The sequence below is a fragment of the Chiloscyllium plagiosum genome, chromosome 16 (assembly GCF_004010195.1).
Source record: "Chiloscyllium plagiosum isolate BGI_BamShark_2017 chromosome 16, ASM401019v2, whole genome shotgun sequence".
NCBI lineage: Eukaryota > Metazoa > Chordata > Chondrichthyes > Orectolobiformes > Hemiscylliidae > Chiloscyllium > Chiloscyllium plagiosum.
In genome coordinates, this window is record NC_057725.1 from 50,058,588 (window position 1) to 50,076,643 (window position 18,056).

Here is an 18,056-nt window from a genome sequence, read left to right on the forward strand (position 1 = left end):
TCTACACTTTAAGCTGCAAGCGTTACCAGCACAGTGTTAGTTTTGTACCTCTGTGACATCATCAGTACACTGGAGCAGGGTAACTACAGTGACATAAAGTATCTTTATGACATCAGGGAAAATCACTGTGAACATTGTGAATGAGATAAAGATAAAAGGTGTGACGTGGACATTAGTAAATTACAAACTCATGATCACTGACCAAATATTTCTAATTTGCATTTCCCAATTCCATTCGCAAAGTTTGTATAAACAAAAAAATTGATTTTGTGTATACTAATCAATTCATATTGTTCTAAGTGTGCAGTAAATAATTTCTCCAAAAATGTTGACAATATTCTGATTGTAGAATGATAGAGCACAAGACATAGAAAAAAATACAAACATTCCTAAAGAAAATCACCTTTGACCAGAATGTCGAAATCCCACACACAGTTGCCAGATGTCAAAAATGGACACATGAGCAATAAAATAACTGACTGAAGAATTCTTACTATGTTCAAGAAGCACAGATAATTTGATTCCAATTATAAATTAATTTCAAAGTTATCTTTAATCTATTTTCTTTGCCTGTTATGCACAATAATATGAAATTTGCCAACTGCTCTCAAATCTGCCACAGTCTTCTGAAAGTAGATACCAAAAGGATTGTCGAAGTTCTTCCTCTCTACAATTCTTATTCCCTGCTTGTAGGAAATTGTAGGAAGTTAATAGACTAAAGAACTATGGGCTTGATGTAATGTTCCCAAAAATTGGGAACCACTTTCCCCCACTCTCTTCCTGCACCCCCAAACCATCACCCATATGAGAATAAAGTGGGGAATAAGGACATCGGATCGACTATAAAATTTCATTGTGCCAGCTTCCCACCATTTTGAAATGACTAAGTAACAAGCTGTTAGGCTTGTTAATGATCAATCATCTGCAATGTTTTTTTTTGTTGCTCACTGTATATTTTCAGGTATTAGATATGAAAAAGTTTAGGATTAGTTTACAGTATCCACCACTAGGACTCAGGAAAAGGGCTGTGTTGGAGCCATGGTTGAATGTGTTGAAAGATTCAGATGGGGAAGGTGGTAGCTCTACATGTTTCTTTAACTCATTTTAAAAATCCTTTTGATTTTTCAATAAAATTATAAAGAATTATTATGAGGGCAAGAAGCCTTTAAACTTATAGTCATGACCAACTTCCCTCTGCCACATCATATCCCTATCAATGATGGTGATTGGGTGCAGATCATCCCAATACTCTTCTAATTGGCCTCCCTCCCAGCAGACAAATGTGTGTTTGCTATCCACATTTGATTGGATGAGCTGTGACAATGGGAACTTGGAGCAAATAGACCACTCACTTTATGTTCTGCCTTTCACATTATGTCAAAAAAATGTAAATTCCAGTATCATGTGTACTTTAGATTAGATTACTCACAGTGTGGAAACAGGCCCTTCGGCCCAACAAGTCCACACCGACCCGCCAAAGCGCAACCCACCCAGACCCATTCCCCTACATTTACCCCTGCCCCTAACACTACGGGCAATTTAGCATGGCCAATTCACCTAACCTGCACATTTTTGGACTGTGGGAGGAAACCGGAGCGCCCGGAGGAAACCCACGAGGTTTACAGGTTTTGTCACAGCCCCTCAAGGATCTGATGACCAGTACTCTAGTCATTTAAAATGTCTTTTTTAAAGTCTATGTTTTGAATTCTGTGCTCATCATATAGTGTATTGCATGTGTACTAACAGCAAAACATATGACATTTTGAGCCCTTAATATGAAGCAGATCAAATATAACCATTAAAACTGGTGTAGATCTCACTGATTTTATCCTCAACTTCTGTCCTAGAAACTACTTTTCTCAATCCACTTGTAATTCCAGACCGTGCACCTGCCTCTCTGAGTGATATCCTGAGTTACAGATGATCTCATGTAATTTAGGGACTGAATTGAAATTGTCCAAAATTGTTACACATTAGCAGTTACAGCTAAATTCTATAAATCAGGCCTGAAACGCCAGTACTCTAACCAACATTGCAGGGGCATTCTTGGGGATGACTATATTGATGTTGCCCACTCGACAGTAGATTCCAAGTCACTCTATTTCTTCAACTTTCTTCAAGAAACTTGGTCTTTCCTTGGGCGTTGCTAAAATAAATGTTATATATCATCTCACACCTGGCCAGCCAAATACCACTTCCCATACATGTTGAAGGGGACATTGTGGAAGACTTTAATCACTTTCCACATCTTGACATAATCTCTCTCAAAATGTCATCATTGAGAAGGAAATCCAGCGCCAGATAAGTAGTGCCAGCTCAATCTTCTACAAACTATTGCAACGAGTTCTAGATAACAAGGACCTCTGCAAGTCAACAAAATCCTTGGTGTACAGAACAGTTGTCATCAATCTTTCCTCTTTAAATGAATTTGAAATAATGCTGTCACAGTACTGTTAGAAGTTTACTATTTTAATGGTCACTAGAAAACAATTCCATTTTAACTCCATCCAATTGATAGCCAAATTAAGTTTCAGAACTGAATGAATCCAAAGATGTGAGCAAGAACACAGAAAATTAATTTGCATTCAGTCATGGAGTCATACAGCACAGAAACAAACCCTTCAACCCAACCAACCATAATCTCAAACTAATCTAGTCCCACTTGCCATTCTTAGCCCAAATCCCTCTAAATATTTCTTATTCATGTACTTATCCAAAGGTCTTTTCAATGTTGTAACTGTACCTCATCCACCACTTCCTCTGGAAGTTCATTCCACACACCAACAAAAAAATTACCCCTCATGTCTTTTTAAAAATCTTTCATCTCTAACCTTAAAAATATGCCCCATTGTCTTGAATACTCCTAACTTAGGGAAAAGACACCTGCATCACTCATCATTTTATAAACCTTGATAATGCTACCCCTAAACCTCCTGTGCTCCAGTGAACAAAGTCCCAGCCAATCTAATCTCTCCTTATAACTCAAACAGTGGACAAGTTGTAAGCTGTTATAAGTAGATCTTTGATGAGCCAATTGTGAAGGTTTACCTAACTTCTTCTTACACATTGGTCTCAATTCTCAAAGATTGGGAAGGTGAGAAGTGAGGACTTGGAGGCTGTACCGTTTTTAGTCAAAATGTCTGATTTAAATAAAACTAGAAGTCTTGCCTAACAACTGGTGTGATTGATTACCTGATGGCAAAAATTCTTCCTGAAAGGCTGGGGAAACAGAAGGCAATTGCAGTGATTAGGAGTGATGAAAATCCTAATTGTGGGATAGGGAGCAGCCTCTGTCCACATTTGAGGGGAAGGGGAGCAAGCAAAGGAATCTTTTGGCCATCTGGAATGGAGCAGATTCACCTGAGTTTGGAATAGAAGTAGCAAGAGAGACTTTAGGCCTTTTTGAGGGGTCTGGCAGAATACTGCTGTCTGATTGGGCATCAGCACTACCCTCACCACCAGATTTACAGTTTGAAATTGTAGATCTAGCTTTGATTACCTTAATAGGCATGATCTCCATAATTAAAATAGGCCCTTGCTTATTTCCTGGTGGGTGCCCTGCTTGTCAATATTGGGACACAATAGGAAACTAACAAGATCAGAGCGGTGAAGTGATTGTATTATTTCAACTGCCCGAGCCTAATTTCCACCTGATGAAAACGTATAAAATCAGGGCAAACTCATAAAATGCTGGAGAAACTCAGGAGATTTCACAGCATCTGTGGAAAGAGAAACAGTTAACATTTTCAGTCCAGTAATAGTCTTCAGCAGAACTCAGGGAGTTCAACAAAATCAGGGTTAATCTTTCAATTCACACAACGAATATCATTTTTGGACACTAAACAGAAATCACTTTATATCTTGACACAGGAATGGAAAAGCTAGGAGCAGGAGGTATCAATTAAGCCCTATCAGCCTCCTTTGCTATTTAATAGTCATGGCTGATCTCATCTTGGCCTCAACTCCAATTTCCAGCCTGCTGTCCGTAATCCTTCAACCTGTTACTAATTAAAAATCCACCTCCTTAAATTCGCTAAATGTCCCAGCATCTAACACTTTTGTTAGTGAATTCCACAAATTCATGAGAATGTGAGAGAAGTAATTTCTCCTCATCTGTTTTAAATCTACTACCCCTTATCCTAAAACATTCGAGGTAAGTCAAGGATTGTGCAAAATAAGGAGTGTTTATCTAATTGAAGCCTTTCAATCTAATTCCTTCCATGTCACTTGGAAAGATTCATTCCCAATGTAAAAAAAAGTGTTGATTGTTGTACCTTCAGACCAGCAAAGCATTTGCCTCCTGTAATCTAAAGTTTGACGAATAAATTAATAAAGGCTAACATATTTTTGCTTTGACAAGAATTTAATATATCTAATAGTAATCCACTTCCTATAATTGCATTCAAACCGCAATCTACTTTTAGATCACTTCCAAATGCAGTGACTCCACCCCCCACCCCTTTCGCAGTTGTCGTATTAATGCTTTCTCCCTGCCACTCCTTATCAAACTGTAATGTCGTTGTTGAACAAATCTCGATTGTATGCTGCAACCATCCTCATCCATTCTACTCTGGGATAGGTTTGAATCTAGTTTATGAAATTTAAGAAGCCTTTGCAACCCACTAAATTTTCAAGATGCCTAGTGTGAGTAAAGATCAGATTCATATGCTCATTGCACAGAAATGCAACAGGATGCATAACACAGAACTTCAAGGTCATGTGCCAATCCTATACCTCTCCTCTCCTGCAAGTCTTCAATGCATTAGCTTCATGTTCCTCAGACATGCCTCATTTGTAGAGTTTTCCTCTGTACATTGAGTTTTAAAAAAAAGACAGCAAGGCATCAGGAATCTACATTTTAATACACTGGAGCTATTTGTGTCACTAAAATATACATAGTAACAAGCTACAAAAAAAACTTACAACATTTTTTTTATTTCACAGTAAACGCACAAGCACAATACAAAGTCACCAACAAATCTTCCTTTTTCATTAAATTGGTACGACTAAAAAAAATTACACTTTTTCATTTTAAGAAAACAGAAACCGCCATAGATGAAGGAAGATTCAAATTCTGCATGGAATGCTGAAGCTAATCCAGAATCTTTCCTGCATTTCCCCTCGTCCCCCACTTCCACCGGGGTGTTGGCACCAACTGTAGTAGCACCAAGCCAGCAGGTGCCAACGCAGTTGAAATTCCCAGAGTAGTTATGGTATTCCCATTTCAGGCCATCTAATGTAAAAGATTTAAATTAAAAACTTAAGGATCTCGTCTGTTTCAGGGACTGAAATAAATTTGAGCTTCAGAGCCCACTATCAAATTAAAGAGATTCTCACCATTGACTTTGCATGTGCAACATTTCATCAAGGTATGGTTTGAAATGAATCACTTGATTGATCGCTAACATTTACACAGAAATCAGTCTCAATTACTCTTTACAAATCCTTCATGGTCTGCATTGCATGGGTTTTCATACAACAACTGCCATTTAAGTACCTAATAAAAACCTCAGGTTCAGGTCAAAATTACCATCACTAACCTGCTCCATCATGTCACCATTAAAGCCATTATTGCATGATATGCTGTTCAATCTTTTAGTCCTTGAACTCAGAGCTGCAGAAAGCATTTCACTCTAAAACTGAACATGTGCAGGCAACAGTTGCAAACAACTCAAGACAACCATTGGTCTGGAGACGAGATGAGTCAGAAGCAAGCAAATACTGAAGGCTGCAGCACTCATTTACTCCTCCAAATGTCATGAATATTCACAATTTGTATACTTTATTGTATTCAGAAAGTACAAGGGACAGCTAGCCACATTTGCTTTTCAAACCAAAGGACTTTGTAGTTTCATGTTAACCCTATTGTTGCAATATGCCTGAAAATGCAGAGGTTATTAAAACTTAAATTCTCAATATCTTGAGGGGACAGAGGAAGCACAGTTTTTGGTGTATCTACTGCATTCTCTATTCCACAATTCTACAAAATGATTGCCAACAGGTTCCCAGTAATTCGTAACAACTTACTTTCACATTTCAAAGCAGTTAAACTCATCCATGTAAACATGGCTGCTTGCTACTACTTATTGCAAATAGTACATCCAGTGAGATTTTCTTTTATTCATGTAATAGTGATGTGGAGCAGCTCGGTGATTTCTGAGAACCATGAAAGCCATACATTGGGGATAGTTGCTCAATGGGAGAGAATGTAAAGCATATTTCTGTTACTCTAACAAATCTATGTTATTCCTTTTTAAAAAAGCTCAACAAATGAGAGGTTTTGCAGGTGGTGCTAGAAGTTGTACTGTTTTGACTACAAAAATCTCAAAAAAGATATTACAAATCTTCATCTTTTTGAAATTTACAACCAAACTATTTTTGCAAAGCTAGCATCACAAGCAAAAAGCATTTTGCTGACTGGATGTGATTTAAACCAACACTATGATATACAAAGGAGGATCTGGACAACACTAACACTGTTTTACACATGGACGAAAAAAGAAGTTCATCAGGCTGTTACTAACCATTCGCAAGTCATGGAACACAGATGCGAACATTTACTTTAGCTTTCACCCAAATTTGAAAAATTTTAAAAAATATTTATTCCATGGCAGACTAATGACAGTCAGTAACTGTGTGCACATTCGCAGCTTGGAAAGTGTAAAAACATGTAGTGGGAAGATTTCCCTTGATTGTTATTTCCAGTGAAATCCAAAATCTGTTTACTTAAAACTTAGCTAGCAACAGTGACTGATCAGAGGAAATGTTCTGATATCCACAGAAAACAAACAGACATAATTAGTTGCAAGATTTTATTCAAAACAATGCAACCAACTGATGACATTTACCCCTAAATGTTTCACCAGTGACCATCAACTGGTACTACACATTAGGGCTCAGGCCAATGCCCTCAGTGGACAATTAAAAGTTTGGCACGGACGATTACTGCAATCAGTCGAACATGCAGCTTCCCACTGAAGACTCCATCCAAGTCATCTGCACCTCATTGTAAAAAGATTTTCCTGGCCAGCAACGTTTAAAGAAACTGAGAATGTAAAAAAAGTTTAATATATAATTGTTGAACAAAACAAGTTGTTCGACATAATAGCAGGTCAATGTTCCAGAAAGCCACACCCAACTGGAAAAATTCTTCAAGTTGCAGTTCCATGTGTAATAACACTTTCTACAGCCCATGGTGTGCACACACCTCTCCCAGAAATTCAGCTCCTTTCTTCACTCATTTCAAAATGTCTTCCTGATTTTTTTTTAATTTTTCTCCTGATCCAGGATCTGTACAAAGGGGAAAATTGTTCTCTGCAGATTGAGGGGTTAGAGTAGAAGAGAAAAAAAAGAGAAAAGCAAGCATTAATTTAACCTGATAAGTTTTAGGAATCAGGGCTATTGAAGTAATATCAACCATATCTAATCACTAACAATCAAAATGATTCCCTTCTGATCTAATCCTCTCCTCTTCATCAAGACATTGCACAACAATTTCATAGACATTAATACTTATGCAATGTTGCCAGAATTATATGGCCAAACCATGTTGTTAGATGCTTTACATTGGAAGAGAGAGGGCATCATAACCATGTTTAAGCTTTATTTCACTTAAGGTCGAGGCATGTGTACTTTCCAACAGTGGTTCATTGAATTGTGATCAGAAACAGGAAAACTTGCAGATTTCTCTACTCACCTTGTAGAGGTCAGGGTTCAGTTGTGGTATTCATGTTGTTGTTCTGAACAACAAATAAAAACTGTTATTTAATCTTCTAAGTCTCATTTGCCAGGTCCTAAAGAATCTGCTAGGTGAAGTCTGTGGTATGTGGTGAGGGTATCAACAAGAGGGAAACTCTACCTCGTCCTTACCAATCTACCTTTTGGAGATGTGTCTGCCCATAATGGTAATGATAGAAATGGCCACTGCAAAATCCTTGTGGAGACAAAGTCTCATCTTCACTGAGAATGCCCTCGATTATGTTGCGTAGTGTGATCACGTGTTAAATGGGATAGATTTCAAAAAAGATTTGCAAACTCACAACTGGATATCCATGAGGTGCTGTGGGCAACAGTAGCAGAAATGTAATCAAACACAATCCATAATCTCTTGGTATCGTATATGCCCCCCTCCACCATTATTACCAAGCCAGGAGATGAAGCCTGGTTGAATGAAGGTTGCAGGAGGGAAAGCCAGCAGCAGGATCATGAATAACTAAAATATCAAACTGATGGAATTACAACACAGGACTAATTGCATGGCAGACAACAAAAGACCAGGCTAAGCATTTCCACAACTGTGATGTGGAGGTGCAGGTATTGGATTGGGGTGGACAAAGTTAAAAATCACACAACACCAGGCTATAATCCAACAGATTTATTTGGAGGTACTAGCTTTCGGGTCGCTGCTCCTTCATCAGGTAGCTATGGAGCAGGATCATAAGACACAGAATTTATAGCAAAAGATCTCAGTGTCATGCAACTGAAATTATATATTGAACAATCCCAGATAGCTATTAAGCCTTTCAGCTTTTTAGAATGGGTTGCAGGTCTCAGTTCATTAATACGTAAATCCCAAAATTTCTTTTAAGTCACATTCTCGAGATAACTTAAGGTTTTATAAGAGCTGACAGCTCAGACAATGCATTATAGTTGTGAGGTTAGAGTCTGTCTGCATCCCAATCTTGAGCCAGACTGGATCTATTTCCAAAGTAGAAAGTTATAAAATGTTACATGGATTGATTGTGTGCTTTTTGAACAAAATGGAATGTATTTGCAATTACAATTCTGCAAATGTAAAATTTTGGAGTCCTACAATGCAGCTTTTCCATAATTGTAAGGTCAGAAGTGGGGATGTTCACTGATGATTACACAATGTTCAATGCCATTTGCAACATCTCAGATAATGATGCAGTCCACATTGATATGTCAAGAGACTTGTTAACATTCAGGATTGGGCCGATGAGTGGCAAGTAACATTAACACCACACAAATGTCATGAAATGATCATCACCAACAAGGGAGAATCTAACCATTTATCCTTGATATTCGATGGCATTATCATCTTGGAATTCATTCACTTATCAACATGTGGGAGTTACTATTGACAAAAACATGAACTAGACTAGCCACTGTGGCTACAAGCGTAGGTCAGGAACTGACAATTCTGCACCAAGTAACTCATCTTCTGTCTCCTTACTGCCTGTCTAACATCTACTAGGTACAAGTCAGGAGGGTGATGGAATATTCTCCAGTTACCTGGTTGAGTGCAGCTCCATAAAAACTTAGAAGCTTGACACCATCCAGGAGAAATCAGCCTGCTTGATTGGCACTGAGCACCCCCTTCAGTGATGTTCAGGGGCTGAAATGACTAACCTCTATTAGCCACAATCACCTTCCATTGCACTAATTATAACTTCATCCAACAGAGAGTTCTTCTCCAGATTCTCACTGACTCAGTTTGGTCAGGAACCTTGATACCACACTCAGTCAAATGCTGACTTGCTATCGAGGAGAATCAATTCTCATTCAGAAGTGACTGCCCTTGACATCAAGACAGTATTTGATGGAGGATGGCATTGATTGAAGTCAATGGGAATCGGAGGGAAACTCTCCATTGATTAGAATCATTCCTAGCACAAAATAAGGTGTGTATGGTTGTTAGAGGTTAATCATATCATCTCCAGGACATCTCCAGAGGAGCTCCTCAGTGTAGCATTCTAAGCCCTGTCATCTTCAGGTGCTTTATCATAAGGTCAGAAGTGGAGATGTTTGCTGATAATTGCACAATGTTCAGTACCATTTGTGGCTTCTCAGATGCTGAAGTAATCCATGTCCAAATACAATAATCCTGGACAACACTCAGATTTGTGCTGATAAGTAGCAAGTAACATTTGAGACCCATAAGTTCCAGGCAATCATAAAGAAAGAATCCAACCAACACCCCTTAACATTTAAATATTATTACCAGCATTGAATTTTAACTTTAAACATTTTGGGGATTACCACTGACTTAAAACTAAACTGAACCAGCCATATAAATATTGTAGCTACAAGGATAGTCAGAGGCTGGAAAGTGTATGCAAAGTCTACCATCTTAAAGTGATTGGCCCTCATCATTGGTCAATCATCTTAAAGCAAATCATGAATGTAATGGAATTGTCTCCACTTGCCTAGATGAGTGCAGCTCCTACAATACTCAAGAGGACCAATAGCATCCAGGACAAACAGCCTGCTTGATTGGCAGCCTATCCACTACCTTGAATATTCACTCCCTGCATAATCAATGCAAAGTGGCAGCAGTGTGTAGCATGTTCATGATGCATTGCAGTAAGTCACCCAAGTTCTTTCAACAGCATGTTCTAAACTCATAACTTCCACTACCTAAAAGTATAAAGGCAACAAATGCAAGAGTACATCGCCACCTGCAAGTTCCTCTCGAAACCACATAGACCACTGACTTGAAACTATTTTGCCATTCTTTCACTCTCTCTCGGTAAAAATCCTGGAACATCCTTCATAACAGAATTATGGGAGTACCACCACCACATGAAATTCAGTAATTCAAGAAGATGGCTCACCATCACATAATGAATATAATGAAGGGCATTTAGGGAGGGCAAAGAAATGCTGGTTTACCCACTTGCATCCACTTCCCGTAAAATAATCATTTTTTTAATTAGCTATCTTTTGCCTGTGGCAAGCTTATAAATCCCAAGCTTCACAACTTTCACATCAGGTTCAAAGGTGGGTCAGAAGTCTGCAATGAGGAGAGAACAGTCACTCACATGCTTTCTTTCTCCCCAGTTTGATTAATAAAGGCCAAACGTTGGGTTACAGGACTTCGGAGGTACTCTTGAAGGGGGAGGGTCAATCAGAGGCATTCTAGCTCGGAGGTAGCCATGGCAGGTTAGTGAGGTACAAGCTGCCCAAAATATAGATGCCCTCTCTCCAATTTTTAAAAAATTCTTAATAAAAACAGATCAAGCAGCTGGCCACCCTTGTGGGATAGTGAGGAGAGGATCTCACCATAGAGTGATCCGCAGTTACAGCTGAACATGGGGAGACAAAGGAATGCATCTAGAGCACTGGTACCCCCGCCCCTACTACTGCTGTCATTGGGCAGCCACCTCCAGACAGTGGCAATGTTACTTGCTAGCTGTGGGACCTGGACACACAATGGAAAATCCAAGTTGCCAAAGAAAAAGTAATCTTAATTCACATTCTTCACATTTTACTACTGCTCCTCAAACCGTCAACGGTAGTAATTGTAATGCATTATGCACTTAGGCTTTTCAGTGAGGTGAACAGACGACCCACCATACTCATTCCACCGCAGCGTATATAGCCCAAGGATAGGAAGAGGAATCCAAGATGGCAACATCCAGTTAGGATCACATTTGCTGGTCTCTGCGCCACAACACTGATCCAACAGAGCTTGAACTCATCCCATTCACTCTACTGTGAGTAAAAACACAGTAAAGGAGCTAGAGACCTGAAATAAAAATGACTTTCCTTTGTTCTTGCAGCTGGAGAATGCCAAACAAAAGGAGTAAGCCCAGTGAAGCAGCGGGCTTGTTTACACACCAGACCCTGGTTGAGGAGCTGACCAAATCTCATGAGGTCCTGGGGAAGCAGATCAAGGAAAAAATTGAAGAGAAGCTGGCTCCTGTATCTGCTATGCTGCAAGATCTGGGAAAAATGACCAATGAACTCGAGCACCGGGCTGCAGGGGTAGAGGCAGAGACTGACTCCTCCAGGAGCCGGATTGAAACCCTGGAAACACAGGTCCGTGATCTGTTGGATCTGGTAGATGATCTTGAAAACAGGGGCAGAAGAAAGAACCTGCGCGTTGTTGGCATACCGGAGGGGACGGAAGGTGAACGACGGTGGAGTTCTTCGAGAAGTGGTTCCCAGAATTGGATGCTGAGAAAGGAAGGATAATGCATTGAGAGAGCCCACCAGATCAGCACCCATGCCCTGTCCTAGTAAGGTTCCGTCATTATAAAGACAAGCAGAGGGTCATGGAAGCCTCTAGGGTGCGAGGAACAGATCCAAGGATGTTGGCACGTGGCGGCTCCAGGGTCATGTTCTTTCAAGATTTCTTGACAGTAGTGGTCCAGTAAAGGCATCAAGAAGAGATTGAGAGTGCTTGGGATCCAGTATTCTCTAAGATATCCAGCAGTGCTTTGAATCAATCATAATGGATCCACACACTTGTTTGACTTGCCAGAGAAAGCGAAGAACTTTGTGGACACATTGACTTAAGTCGAATGGCCGAATAGGCATAGAGGAATGTCCTTGTTTGGGCTTGTTCTGCTTTAAAAAGGACTTGGTAGAGTCGCCTTTCTGGTAATAACTTGTGTTAAATGATGTCCAGATGGATAGATTATTTATCTTTAATCTCTAAATTATGATAAGTTTAGTTGTCTATAGTACTAATCACTCTTGTTTTTTGTCCCTCTACCGGGTTGTCGGTATATCTGGTGTGACCTTAGTTGGTAGGAGTTAAGAGGGTGGTTGGGATGGTTCGTGAGGTTATAGGATGTGTAGTTTGAATGGGAGTAAATTCCTCCGGTCAGTACCTTTGGTCATCTTTTGTTTTTCTGTTTTTGCTGCATATAGTTTTATAAGTTTTGTAGATTTGTTTGCTGTAGTTATTTTAGTCTATGTAGTTTTTGGGTTTTGTGGAATCTTTTGCATTAAAGCTCAGCGATCTGTAGTTTGGGTTCTTCCTCTCTGGAGACTAAATGGTGCTATAGAAGATTATGGTTAAGGTTTGTTTAAATGGTGCTCCTGGCATATTAAAGGGAGTCATTCACCGGTCAAGAGAAAGAAGGTACTTTCCAGTCTTAAAAGATAGAAGGTAGATGTTGCCTTATGACATGAAACATACCTGGATGATGCAGAGCATTTGAAGCTGCAACAGAATGGGGTATGAATGGGTTTATTTTTCATTTTTCAATATGAGGAATAAAGAAGCTCCCATTTAAGTTGTTACAGTGCATTAAAGACACGAGGGAGATTTGTAATCCTTAAAGCTTTGATACATGGGGAAGAATACAGGATCTTAAATGTTTACTGTCCCCCAATCCACTCCCTTAAGTTCTTGACAGATGCACCTTCTAGACTGGATAACCTTGCATCTAAGCATATTATCATAGGAAGGGATTTCAATTGTCTAACACACCTTACAGTGGACAGATTGCCCAAAGGCCTTCCGATATCATCATCTTCACAATCTAAACAATTAAGGGATTTGGTACTAAATTAGGGTTGGTAGACATTTGGCGCCACCTTCACCCTACTGGTAAGGACCTCCCGTTCTTTTTGAACCCACATAAATGCCATACCAGGGTTGATCTTTTTCTGACTCACGCAGCACATCTGGGCTCGGTGGCATCACGTACAATTGGCAATATCACTATTTCCGATCATGCCTCAGTATATTCAAATGGTCAGGAGTAAAGATACTGTGGTAGGTCCAAGGCACTGGCAACTTCATCCTCAAGGATAGCAAGTTTATCGAATTTGTTTCTGCTGAGTTCAGGGCTTTTTTAGATATTAATTCAGGCGCGACTAGTAGCCCATCTATTCTCTGGGAAACAGCTAAAGCCTGTGCTAGGGGTTTGGTTATTTCCTATTCAGCCACTAAGAAGTGACAGACAGGTGAGCAGCAACGCTTGCTTGAGTCGCATGTGCAAGTAGCTGAAAAGGCATATTTTGACAGGGCCTCCTGGTTAAATTGCAGAGGATCACAGTGCTCCGGTCTACACTGAACTCCACGCTCACACAGACAGCCAAGAGGGAGCTTGCATTTGCAAGTCAAAGGTTGTTTGAGCATGGGGATAAGCCAGGCAAGTACCTAGCGTACCTTGCCAGGAAAAGGAGTGCCCCCCCAAGCCATTACCTCGATCAGAGAGGACACTGGAAATTTAACCTGCAATTCTCAAAGAATTAATGCGCATTTCAGAAATTTTACTCTGAACTAAACCAATCTGAAAGCTGTGAGGGTGGGCGGTTAGGATAGTGTCTTTTTTTGAGAATTTGGACCTTCCAGGAGTGACCCCTGAACAAGAGTCTCTCCTCAATGCGCCATTGCCAGAGCAAGAGATGCAGGAGGCTGTGAGGCAGATCCAGAATGGAAAGGCGACGGGTCCTGACAGGTTCCCCAGTGAGTTCTATAAGGAATTTATAAGTATGTTGTCAGGGCCCATGCTTAGTACATTTAATGGCTCACCATCTTTAAAAGAGGCAAACATCTTTCTCATTCTTAAAAAAGGGAAGGTGCCGGTGGACTATGCATCCTATAGGCCCATTTCACTCCTGAATGTTGACTTCAAAATCCTATCTAAGATTCTGGCATTAAGGCTACAAACTGTATTGCCTTCCATCATTAAGGAGGACCAGACAGAGTTCATAAAAGGTCGCAGGTAACAAATGATGTCAGGAGATTACTTGTCATGATCCAAGTATGTCAACAGTGATTGGCATGGGGATTGGTGATCTCCTTCGATGAGGAAAAGGCATTTGACAGGTTGGAGTGGCCATATCTTTTTTATACTTTAAAGCGTTTTGGCTTGGGCAAGATCTTCGTCAGGTGGGTGGAGTTTTTGTATAGTGATCCACTTGCCGCGGTCCTTACCAATGGTGTGTAGTCAAGCAATTTCAATATTTGTAGGGGCAGTTGACAGGGCTGTCTCTTATCACTGTTGCTTTTCACAGTGGTGATCAAACCACTGGTGGAGGCAATTCACAGGGATCCCAATATAACCGCTCCAGAAGTTACGTTGTATGCGGATAACGTTATTGTCTTCAGGTCAAACCCAACAGTCTCAGTGCCACACCTGATACAATGCATCAATCTATTTGGTGGCTTCTCGGTTTATAACATCAACTTTGCGAAGTCGGGGGCCATGCCCATGGGTGGTCTCCCGAGACTATCTGATCCTGAGGGCAGATCTCGGTTCCCCTTTAGATGGTCACAGGAGGACTTTCTCTACTTTGGTATATTTATTTCTCCTGTTTTGATCGGCTATTTAAAACCAATTTTGACCATTTATTAAACAAAATCAAGCAGGACCTTCATAGATGGCTTCTGATCTCTTGGTTAGTTCAGATGGCCCTCATTAAGATGAGCATTGTGCCCCATCTGTTGTATCCTATGTGAATGCTTCCTCTGCTTTTTACTAAGCAAATATTTAGAAGACCGAACGACTGGCTCAGTTATATTACCTGGTATTTCAAGCGGCCCCTAACTGAATTGACTAAATTGCAGTTACCTTACAGACTGGGAGGAGTGGGCCTCCCTGATATCAAAAACTATCAGTTAAGTTCGTTGCTATCTTAAGTGAATGATTGGGCCCAGGGGGACCCTTACTCACTTTGGTTGGAAATCAAAGTATCTCAGGCAAGATGCCCCTTTATTAGCCTGCTGTTCTTAGACAAAATGAGAACAGTTAAGGAATATTGCCATAGCCCAAACATCATCAATACTGTCCAGGCATGGAGGGCAATATTGCCAAAACATTTTTGACACCCATTGTTGGTATGCCGGGTTTTCAGCCAGGGGTGATGGACTTGGGATTTAAACTATGTGCAGCTAGGGGCGTATCTTGCTTACGTGATTTATTCGAAGGGACATATTGATGTCCTTTGACCAGTTGGCTCAGAAATATGAATTGAGGAGAAAGTGAAGTCTGCAGATGCTGGAGATCAATACTTCCCCCCTCACCTCCCTCCAAGGCCCCAAAGGAAACTTCCATATCCGCCACAGATTCACCTGCACCTCCACACACATCATCTATTGCATCCTCTGCACCCGATGTGGCCTCCTCTATATTGGGGAGACAGGCCGGCTACTTGCGGAGCGTTTCAGAGAACACCTCTGGGACACCCGGACCAACCAACCCAACCACCCTGTAGCTCAACATTTCAACTCCCCCTCCCACTCCACCAAGGACATGCAGGTCTTTGGACTCCTCCATCGCCAGACCACAACAAAACAACGGTTGGAGGAAGAACGCCTCATCTTCCGCCTAGTTGACCTCTTTCCACCGATCACATTTCCGACGCCCCTCCCCCAAGTCCCTCCTCCCTACCTTTTATCTTAGCCTGCTGGACAAACTTTCCTCATTCCTGAAGAAGGGCTTATGCCCGAAATGTCGATTCTCCTGTTCCCTGGATGCTGCCTGACCTGCTGCGCTTTTCCAGCACACATTTTCAGCTCAGAAATATGAATTGCCCAGTAGGGACCTCTTTCATCTTTTTCAGATTAGAAATTTCATACAAAAAGAGATCATACTTCTAACTGATTCTTATTGGTCCGACATGGAGGAGAAGGTGTTGAGTGTTGAGGATATATTATCTGTTAGTGTGGCTTATCATCTATTGGGAGAGGGTCCCTTGGACAGTTCTGTAAGGTATGGGAGACAGAATTGGACATTGAGATCTCTTCTGAAATATAGGAGGATATCTGGGAAAATGTAAGAAGGATCTCAATTTGCAACAGGACCCAGGCCTTCCAATTGAAGATTCCCCACAGGGTCCATTTGGCCCCAGACCACCTCGCAAAATTTAAAGCGGGATCTTCTCCAATGTGTCCTAAATGTAAAGTGAGAGTGGGCACCATTACTCCTTGTCTTTGGTCCTGCCACAGACTGTGGGCATACTGGAGTGCTGTGGTAGGCAAAATAGAGAAACCTTGGGGACGAAGGTGGAGATGGACTCGGTATCATTTCTTCTTGGCTTTGTTAATTCATTTTCATTAGATGTACACAAAAAAATGCTTTTTAGTATCCTCACTTTTTATGCCAGACAGAACATTCTGTTAGGGTGGGTGTTGGAAAATCCCCCAGGGCTGGCAGACTAGTGTTAGCTGATCATGGAGCACATTGCCTTGGACTTTGTTACAAGTATGGTGCACCATAAAACTGAGAATTTTTATAAGATGTGGCGGCTCCTTTTGGACTACCTGGGTTCAGATTTGTCCACCATACTAATAAGAGCATTAATATAGCCATGACAATTCTACGTAATGGATCTGATATCCAGAGAGGAGGAACTATGAACATATGAATATGTATAAACTTATGCGCTCGATGATCAAGGGCTATTGCTTTGTTTTGTTGAACTGTGTTACTGTTATTATTATTATTACTGTTCAGATTTTCCTTTTTTAGCTTAGTTATTAGTTATTAATTATGTCATTAATGGGTTTGTTTTTTAACATTGGTTTGAATTGTTTGGTTTTGTATCTGTTGTAATATCCAAAAAAATTTCTTCCTTTTTTTCAATTAAAATATATTTTAAAAAGAAGGATAGGAAGAAGCTGGGTGACTAGCATCCAGGCTGGCCAGTCCCTGCCCACTCTGGGGTCCATATGTTTAGTCACTTTCCAAAACTGCAGGAAGCCACTGTGGAAAATGCTTTAAAATATAATAAGGCAATTATGATGCTTTTTTTTAAAGAAGCTTTACTTTTCAAGCATACCTTAGCGATGCCTATACTCTCTCTCTCGCTCTCTTTCCTTGTCACGGTCCCGGTCTCTATGGCGATCCCGTTCTCTGCTTCTCTCACGGTGATAATCTTCATGCCGATCCTCACTGTGAGAGCGTTCCCTGTGTCTACGGCTTCTGTCATGAGAACGGCTGTACTCTCGGTCCCTTGATCTGTCTCTCTTCCTGTAAATGAAATGCAATAAATTCAATCATTTTTTTCCAGGGTACATGTTTGAATGGCCTTTCAGCAATATAATGTCAATTGTTCAATGAAGAAATTGTTTAATAATGAAATTTAATAAATAAATAATGACTGGTTCAATTTTACCACAGAAAACAAAATGATAAACAAGAAATTATTATACATAAGAAATAGGAATGGGAATAGGCCATTACAGCCCTTCGAGCCTGGTCTATCATTTATGAATATCACTGATCATAAGAATCTCTATAGTATAGAAACAGGCCATTTGGCCCATCAAGTCCACACCGACCCTCCAAAGAGTAACCCACCCAGATCCATTCCCCTACTCTACATTTACCCCTGACAAATGCACCTAA

The 18,056-nt window shown here is 40.5% G+C and overlaps 1 protein-coding gene across 1 annotated transcript in view; it reads right to left on the bottom strand.

Annotated features, from left to right (window-relative positions):
- Positions 1-4,843: 4,843 nt before the first annotated feature.
- Positions 4,844-18,056, bottom strand: part of LOC122557886 (cleavage and polyadenylation specificity factor subunit 6-like) — an 88,042-nt gene continuing 74,829 nt past the window's right edge. The window contains exons 8-9 of the mRNA XM_043706066.1: positions 17,488-17,678; positions 4,844-7,314 (exon numbers count right to left, since the gene is read on the bottom strand). Coding sequence (XP_043562001.1) covers positions 17,489-17,678 — 190 coding nt within the window. The 3' untranslated portion in view covers positions 4,844-7,314; position 17,488. The remainder of the gene's footprint in view (positions 7,315-17,487; positions 17,679-18,056) is intronic.